The sequence below is a fragment of the Theropithecus gelada genome, chromosome 18 (genome assembly GCF_003255815.1).
Source record: "Theropithecus gelada isolate Dixy chromosome 18, Tgel_1.0, whole genome shotgun sequence".
NCBI classification, from domain to species: domain Eukaryota; kingdom Metazoa; phylum Chordata; class Mammalia; order Primates; family Cercopithecidae; genus Theropithecus; species Theropithecus gelada.
In genome coordinates, this window is record NC_037686.1 from 7,513,623 (window position 1) to 7,522,827 (window position 9,205).

The 9,205-nt window shown below is 51.7% G+C and overlaps 1 protein-coding gene across 1 annotated transcript; it reads left to right on the forward strand.

Moving 5' to 3' along the window:
* The first annotated feature begins 992 nt into the window (after positions 1-992).
* TMEM200C (transmembrane protein 200C) lies at positions 993-6,968 on the forward strand. The gene is given in 3 exon segments (XM_025365346.1): positions 993-1,330; positions 4,218-5,019; positions 5,021-6,968. Coding segments are annotated over 2 exon segments (1,866 nt in total). The 5' UTR covers positions 993-1,330; positions 4,218-4,311; the 3' UTR covers positions 6,179-6,968.
* Positions 6,969-9,205: the final 2,237 nt, after the last annotated feature.

Here is a 9,205-nt window from a genome sequence, read left to right on the forward strand (position 1 = left end):
TTGATTCTAACCCTGATTCCTGGAGAATTATAGTTTTCCTTTTAACGGTTGCTGATTATCGCACCGGGAGGAGCAGGAGGGGCTGCCCAAGGAAGAGCCCAGGAGCCCATTCTGATCTCCGAGGACCCCAGCTGCCGGGTCCAGGTCAGGCTGGTCACAAAGCCCGGCGGGGCTGAAGCGCGAGCACATCTGACAGCGCCTTCCACGCGTCCCGCGGTGCGCCCGGCTCGGCGGGGGCGGCTCCACTCCGCCGGGGCCCGAGTTCGTTGGGGGACAACTTACTGTGCTCGCCGAGCATCCACACTGCAAACTCCCAAGCGGGAGGGGGAAAACAACCCAGGCTGTGCCGTGCCGAGGAGTAGAGGCAACAAAAGACCGAGACACGAGGGGAGGGAGGCAGACACGGAGGGAACGCGGACTCTGGCCCCTCGCTCCCCGAGAGCGCCCCTCGGATGCTGCTGGGGAGACCCTCCAGGCCTCTCTTTGGGGCCTCTGGGGCCCGCGGCTCAGACAGGTAGTTGGAAGAAAGAAGAACAAAGCTGCCCGCGAAGGCAGGCGGCGGTCTCGGGGCGCCCCGGGGCGGGAAGAGCCGAGGCCGAGGAGGCGCCCCGCGCCCCCTGCCCCGCGGCCCCAGCGCCCCGCGTCGGCTGCCTTCGCCGCCTCCCCTCGCGCCTCCTCCTCCCAGGGAAGCGGCGCTTCCGAAGGGACGGGCGGCGGGCGGCGGGCGGCTGAGGACGCGGGGGAGCGGGGAAGGCCGGCGGCGTGGGGGGGCGCTGGGGGAGGGGGCGGGACGGGGGGCGGGGGCGCCCCCCCAAGCCGCCGAGCCGGGCGGGCCCCGACCGCCACCCTGCCGCAATTTCCCTGTGTCATGGCTCCGGTCTCTTAGCAACAGCCGCCAGTCCGGCCGCCCCGAGCCGCCGCCGCGGGCTCAACTCCACCCGGCGGAGCCCGGCGCGCAGCAGCCACACAAAAGAGGCGCGAGGGCCGGCGGCGCCGCCTCGGGGACCCGCCCGGGAGCGTCGCGCGAGGGGACGCAGCGAGCGGGAGAATGAGCGGCCGAGAGGAGGGCTCCGAGGCGGGATGCGGGATGCAGAGGACCTGACACTTCTTGGAAACTCTTGGAAATGGCTCCCGCCACAGCACCGGAGGGGGCTGCGAGTCTGGGGAGGGCGCTCGCCCCTGCGGGGCTGCTGAGCCGCGCTCGGATGCAGGGCCCGGGGGCGCTGTCCCTGCGCTCCGCCGTCGGCTCGGGCTGAAAAAGTTTCTCCATGGTTCCTTTGTGTCGCCCGAGAGCCCGTTCGCCGGCCCCGACCTCCCTCGGTCTCCCTGGGTAAGTGAGCGATGTTGTGTGCGGAGAGTGCTGCCATTTTGAGCAATTCTGCCAGTCCCCAGCCCCTGGGGGCCCCTCCCCGCCCCTCGGGTCTCCGAACCCCCGCGCCCCGGGCTAGTGTTCGGGGAGAGGCTTTTTCCTGGGCTGGCTACACGGGATGCGCTGTCCAGAAAAAGCTAGTTCCAGATTGCTCTCACTTCGCTGCTGCCTGTCTTCTTTCCAGAGGCGGACTCCCAGCTGCTGCACTCATGTGACTCCGGCCAACATCAATAAGCAGACCAAAGCCAGGGACCAGGGGGTCGCCGCCCTGCCAGTGAGGGACGGGGGGTCGAGGACCTGGGTTGGGTGCCGAGCACAGCACAGCGCTGCCAGCCTGTGGGCTCGGAGCCTGCGAGCCTCAGAGTGGGGCTTAATCCATCATGAGCAGAGAACTTGAATGTCTCTCTTGGAAGCAGTTGTATTTTTAGACCTCCCTCCTTTGCTTCCCCCATCCTCCATTCTTTAACCACGGTAAGACCAGCTCCAGGCAGTAAACTGAGAGGGCAGCCAAGCTTGACTGCTAAGTTTGTTTTCTTGCATTAGGTATAAAGGAAAACCTCAAAGGTGGGTCTCCCGTGGCATCTGACCTTTGTCTGTATTTCGTGTCAGATGGTGACACATTAAAAGGGAGTACAGCCTTCAACAGAGCTGAAGGAATAATAAACGAGGGAGTTAATTACTAGCTATTAAACTCATTTTAAAGATGTGCGGTAAAGGACTGTTGAAATCCATTCCTTACATTCTACCGGAGCCAAAGCTGTTTTGCTGAGGAGAAATCCAAGTGAGTTTCCCCCTCCCGCAAGACATCCAGGCTCCTGGTGCACCTGATCAATGCCCAACAAAACGTGTAGCCTTTCTTCGGTGGGAGAGCCACCCTGCCAGCTGAGTCTGAGTTCGCTTCCAAAAAATGTCCGGTCCTTAAAGCCTTCTTAACATAACCACGGATCTCCAGATTATTTAAGATGCTGGATTCCAAGGATCACTTATAACAACAGTCTCTATATTACAACCACATAATAAATGTGCCTATTTATTTGGGATGAGAGATAGACAATATATATTTTTTTCAATCTGTACTTACTGGTGCAGCTTAAAGGTTTATAGATGTATTCTCTATACTGACCCCTCTCTTATCTACCTGGTGCTTCTCTTTACTGAAACCCAACTAAGTCCCAAAGAGAGATTGATTTGCAAACATTGTAAAGAGCTGATTACCATTTGCATTCCCACTGATGGAGAAAAGATCCTGCCTATATTGATATAATGGAGGAACTCAAGGGCCAAAGCCTTTCACCCAATCACCAATTAAAAGCAAAATTCTACCTACCACACATTTTCAAGGGGGAATTTATTCTAAAACATGAATTATCTGACAAAGGATAGAATAGCAAAAGGCTTGGGAGTGATATTTAAGTCTTTCATTTCATACAATGTCCTTAATTTTAGCATCTCATAGGAGGGAAAACAACTAATGGGACAGAAAATGTTTTACTCTGGAGATACGGCAAGACTATAATTTTTAGAGGTTGCCGAATAACCACCAATATGCATTTGTGAATTTACCTACCCAGGCTTTATTACAAACAACTAAATAAACTTCCTAAGAGTAATCCATTGATTGTTGCCACCCTCCCTTCCTAAAAATGACCTCATGAGAAAGGGATAAGGGGGGGGGGGGAAGCAAAAAAACAAACAAACAACAACAACAACAACAAAACAGCTTTGGCTTGGGGGAAATGTCATTCTACAAATCACATATTATGTAGGCTGCTTTACCTAGTTAATTGCCTCCTCATTTGAATACTGGAATTCTGTAGTATGCTCTTGGCACCTTAATAAGGGGTCAGAAAGCTATTCTGGCAGAGTGTTAGTTTTTTTAATTGTAATTTTCCCATATGAGAAAAAAGATCTTTCTCTTGGAGATTCTAGGGGACTTCTCAAATTCCCTGATGAAATCTGGCACATGATACCTTTAAGGGAGTTCCTCTGAGGGAGGAAAGAAGGCCAGAAGGAAGAGCTCAGTTACATAAGCAGTTACCTAAAACTAAATATTCCACCCCAAGAAGCTGTCCAGATGTTGCCGAGAGGCGAGAAGGCTGTGCAAGGGATCTGCTTGCACTTAGCTGTAGGAACAGGCATAGGTGGGAGACAACTTTGTGAAGGGATTTATTGTCAGAGTACTGCAATATCTCTGCTGCTTCCCCAGTGATGAACTCTCTGTTAATTATCTGAAGTAAATAAACCGCCTTCCAGCCATTATATGACCTTTAATTTTCATCCAGTGAAATAAATTCCTTTGTCTTTATACAGCAGTAACTTTCCTGACTGTTTTAGTGACTTTGGGCCACACATTGACAGATTCCCCAGCTTAGAGAGACTGGAAACTCCTGTGGTAGTTCCCTTGAAAAATCTTCCAATTCCAGAAGGATTAAGGGAAAGAATCTTGCCAGGAAAGTCCTTAACCACTACTTTGCTTTTGTCCCTACATTTAGGTTTTACTAATGGTTGGAACTCCACTGTTCATTTCAAACCCTCATATTACCCATGGAGTGTGTGGGGGAGATGGGTGGGGAGCGGGGAGAAGGAGGCATACTTTCAGATGGTTTTATCACCACATACTAGTTACTGCAATGTTTTATAATCACCTATTAGTTGCTGCAACTAACAGGTCCCTTCCCTAATGTCTGCCTGGCCCCAGCCTCTGTACACGGCCTTCGTTTCAGTTAGTGGATAAAGGCCCTAGGGTTGGGGGCACACAGGGAGTGGGATCTGGGAGTAGGGCAGCTGCAGCGTGAGATGCCACTGCAGCCAAGCCGACACCCTCTGACTGTCTTCCTCTGCTTTGCAGCAGGAGGAGGTGGCTGAGCAGCTAGTGGGCAGTTGGCGCCCTCCCTGAGCAAGCCTCCATCCCAGAGGCTAGTCCTGCAATCCACGAGTTCGCCATGATCGCCACCGGCGGCCTGCTGAGGATTTCCGCCAGAAAGCAGGATCCACTCCGCCCCCCAAGTCAGATCCCCAAGCGCAAGCGGAAAGCCAAAAAGAGGCGCAAGAACGATGTGGTGGTGGTGAAAGGCAAGCTGAAGCTGTGCTCCATCTCGGGGCTCATCGCCCTCTGCGGGATCCTGGTGCTGCTGGTGGGCATAGCCATGGCGGTGGTGGGCTACTGGCCCAAGGCCACGGGGGCCAATCGGGAGGGGGGTAAGCAGCTGCCGCCTGCGGGCAGCAGCCACCGCGTCCCGACCACCGCCAACAGCAGCGGCAGTGGCAGCAAAAACCGGTCCAGGAGCCACCCTAGGGCTCCAGGGGGTGTCAACTCCAGTTCCGCGGGCGCGCCCAGGAGCACGCCTCCTGCGCGAGTCGCCTCCCCTTCCTCCTCCTCCACGTCGGTGGGCTTCTTCTTCCGCATCTTCTCTGGCTACCTGCACTCTGACAAGCTCAAGGTCTTCGGGCCCCTCATCATGGGCATCGGCATCTTCCTCTTCATCTGCGCGAACGCGGTCCTCCACGAGAACCGGGACAAGAAGACCAAAATCATCAACTTGCGGGACCTCTACTCCACAGTCATCGACGTGCACAGCCTCCGCGCCAAAGACCTGGCGGCCGCCGCGGCCGCCGCCGCGGCCGCAGCCGCCTCCTCGTCGTCGTCGGCCCCCCCCCGCGGCGCCCCCCGGGGCCATCCCGCTCAACGGCTTCCTCAGCTACGTGCAGTCGCGGGGCCTGGAACTGAAGCCGGGGAGCTGCGGTGGCGCCGGAGACGCCTTCGGAGCCGCGGCGATGCTGGCCAAGGGCTCGTGGCCGCCTCACCCCGCGGCCCTGAGCGGCGGCCGCCCCCGGGGCGCCGCGTCCCCGCCGGACCTGGCCTCTTCCCCGCGCTGTCCGCGGGAGCCCGCGAGCCTGGCCGAGGCCGTGTACAGCGTCTACCGCGAGCGCTCGGGCGTGGCCGGCCGTCGCCGGGCCGCCGCTGCCACCGCCGCCGCCGCCGCTAGCAGCTGCAGCAGTCCGGCGCCCTGCAGCCCACCCGAGAGCTGGGGGCGCCAGAGCACCGCCAGCTCCCTCGTGGACTCCTCGCTGAGCGCCTTCGCGCTGCTGCCCTTGCAAGGGGACCGCGACAGGGACGGGGACGCGGAGGGCGCGAGCTGCAGCTGGCAGAGGCCTCCGGGGGAACGCGGCTCCCTGGAGATCCCGAGGGGCGAGGTCGACCTGAGCATGACCAACCTCCGCGGAGCAGAGGGCAGCATGCGCGGGGCGAGCCAGGAGCTAGGGGAGCCCGAGGGCGCGGTAGCGGCGCGCGCCGCCAGGGGGCAGGGCGGCCGCCTGCCCAGGACCGGCAGGTACGCGGCCTTGCGGCGCCGCAGCACCAGCGGGCTCCCGGACTACCGGGTGCCGCCGTCCCCCGAGCCCCCGCCCTCCCCGGGGAGTGCGGACCCGGACTCCAGCCCTCTGGCCAAAGCCGCCTCCCCCTCGCCACCCCTGCGGCTGGAGGGCTCGCCCCCCACCAGGCGGGACTCGGGGAGCTCCCAGTCGGATGACCCATCCAGCAGCAATAAGGGCTACACACCCCTGCGGGAGGCCGGCACCTCCTCCAAGTCGGTCTTGGACGCAGTTGCCAGTCAAACGCGAGACTCTGTGGCCGCCCCTGTTCCGGGTGCGGAGCAGAGCTCCCCGGAGGGTGCCAGTCAGGAGCCACTTACGGCCGAGCAACCTCAGCCGGTGCAGAGGCAGTTTACAAACAAGGAGAAACTCTTCATGATTTCCAGGTCTCATGCCATAGGGGTAGAAGAAGGAGAACTGGAAAGCACAGGCATTTAGAGAAAGGAGTGGGGTGGGGGGAGGAGAGAGAAAATGGGAGAAACGCCCATTTGTATCAGTGCATTAACAGTTCCCTGTCTCTTTTGTGGACTGATCCGAGGACATCATTCAATATCCAAAGAGCTGCAGAATGTTATCCTTGAATTGCGTCCACAAGATTGCTGTAGATAACTCCAAGGATTTTGTTTTTGTTTTTTTTTTAAAGCAAACTAGTCTTTTTATGTCCGATGGTGATTGTATGTTCGATGAAAACCAAATGTATTAAAAGGTCAGCAATCTAGTCCATTAGATAAAATTCTTTTAATTTTCTTAGGATCAAAACAATATATTTTTGACAGTAAATGTGCACTTTACTCCAATTTTTTTAAATCCCTAATTTCCCGACCCATGTACTCTGCGCTGGTTTTGGCCATAGCTACTTGCGAATGGCAGGCTTTTTTCTCCCTCCCTTTGCGGAACATAGAAGAGTTTGTCTCAGTTCTCTTAGAATTGATGTTACTAACTGAAGTTAAAGCCAAAAGCATGAATAATTCAGGAAAGAGCACTTTCCTTGCCCCACTCCACTCTGCTCACCCAATGCCCAAAAGCTTCTTCATTTTTTAAACAGGTGTGTACGTTTTGCTACTGGGGTATGTGGTGGAGACTGGAGCGGGGCAGGGACTAGATGGACTGTTACATTCCGAAATTTATATCAAGTACACTATGCTTTATTGAGTGTTATCACACCTGTATTGAAAATAGCATTAATATTTAAAATCTTTTTTAATAAAAGAGGTTTCCAAACAGTTAAGCATAATATTGCCTCATTTTGCCTTGGAGCTAGCTCATCTGGTACCTCTGAAATATTTTGCTGTGACACTGCTACCAGGACTGTTGTGATCTTCCCCCAAAGTACTCAGCACCATTGTCACATGTCCAGTGTATTTTTAAGCTTAAAATGTAAGGTAATATTTAACATTTGGGAATTTCTCTTTCAAATAGAATGAAACGTTAAGTGAATAGTAATTGCCTATGATACTTCTCGTTTACCTCCAAGTATTAATTTGCAGAGCACCAGGCTTAATATTCCCTTCCCATCCTCGTGGATATCACTGATGATAAGTTTATGGTCTTGAATCCATGGCCCACATAGACGAAAAGATAATGTTTTAATAATTTGGTAGATTGTTTACACTTGATGTCATTAAAAGTGAATTAGTTAATTTTCAAAACCAGGAAATACGATGTGGTCATTTTGGTCCCCTTGGGCAAAGCAGCTAGTCTTGTAGAAAGAGTGCCGATTCAGAACTGAGATTGGACCCAGCTGTTGGCATCTCCTAGCTGTGTGGCCTTGTACAAGTCACAAACCCTGAGTCTCAGTCATCTTTTTGTAAAATGAAGAGAACCAGACATACCTCATGGAGCTATAAGAGGAATAGAACAGGGTCAGGGTCAGAGGAGGGCTTATATGTGTGGAGTTCACCAGAACCCTTGGCCCAGAGGATGTATTCAATAAATGGTGGTTATTGTAATTATTATTACTATTATAATATGTTGCTGAATGCATACTGTAGAAGAATGGACCTTCCTTGAACTTGAGCTCAAGAAAGTCTAGTCTGAAATCTGGGATATCCACCTATTATCTGTATAATCTTAGACAAATCTCTTAATCCCTCTGGGCCTCTGGTGGATGATATAATCTCTATGATCTCCTTCAGCTCTAAAAGTCTTACTTAAATTCAGGCTCTTGTCCTGGATGTAATCATATCACATTTGTACCCATAACTTGGCAAAGAGTGAGTATACGTCATCAACTACCATTAGCGCAACATTCTGTAATACATTTTAGAAGGGCCTCATTTATTCTCAGATTGGATCTGCATTAAACCAATAACTCACTTTAAGGCTGTAGATTAATATATTGGGCTCTTCTATAAAGCAAAAGTGAGTTTGCACTAATGAGTGACATGCTAGTGTAATGAGACCTCAAGGTAGTGTTAAATTTCAACAGTCTCAATTGCTTTCTCACACTTCCAAAATAAATGTCAAACTTCCTTTGGTTTTCTTCTCCATTACCTTGGGCAGTAGGTGATTTATATACTGAGATAGTGTGTTACTTAAAGGGGAAAACAGGTTCAGGTGTTCTACAATACTGTTTCCAGTCCTCTGAGAATGCACTGTAAATGCTACATTTATCAAATGCTAAGTGACATTTAGCAAATAATAAAGCTAATACCTCTTAGCTTGACTAAGGAGGGGTGGACAGAATACTGTTTATATTTCACAAACTTAGCTCCATATCAGATAATATCTAACTTAACTATTGAACAATTTAACTAGATTTTTTTTTTCTGAAGATAGAAAAAGATGAGCTCAATTTTCCAAATCTTGGGAGGAGCCTGTGATTTCTTTAGACTTCAGAGGAAGTGTATGTAAGTGTAGTAATTCACAATTTTAACTTTCATAGGAGCAGAAATCTGCAATAATAATGCTAATTTTCATTCAGTACTTACTGTGGGCTAAGTACTATTGTATGAGCTTTGTACACATTATCTCAGTGAATCCTCACAGCAACTGTATTGAAGTAGGATTATTCTTACCCCTGTTTTGCAGAGAAAGACACTGAGGTCAGAAAGATGGAATTGTTGTCCAGGGTTACACAGCTGGTAAATGGTGGATCCAGGATTTGCACAGTTTGGAAGATTAGGTAGACCTGTCGGCAGATGCTGAGTTGAAATGGACATTTCTGGAAACCATCAAAATACTTTATACATTCTTCATTTCCTGCTAGATCCCTTTCCAGACCATTCTTAGAGAAATACAGAAAATTGTCAGAATGCAGTCAGATAAAAAGCTGGAGTTCATAAATCTTCAGACTGACATGAACAAGTTTTTTTCTAAGTGACTTTTCAGGGGTTTTTGTATACAATAAACAGGATTGTTTGAAAGGGCCTTATAGATGATAGAATCCCCCCACCTTTAATTTATAAATGAGGTTGCTAAGATTTAGAAAGATGGAACAACTTTTTCAGAGACAAACAGCAGTGG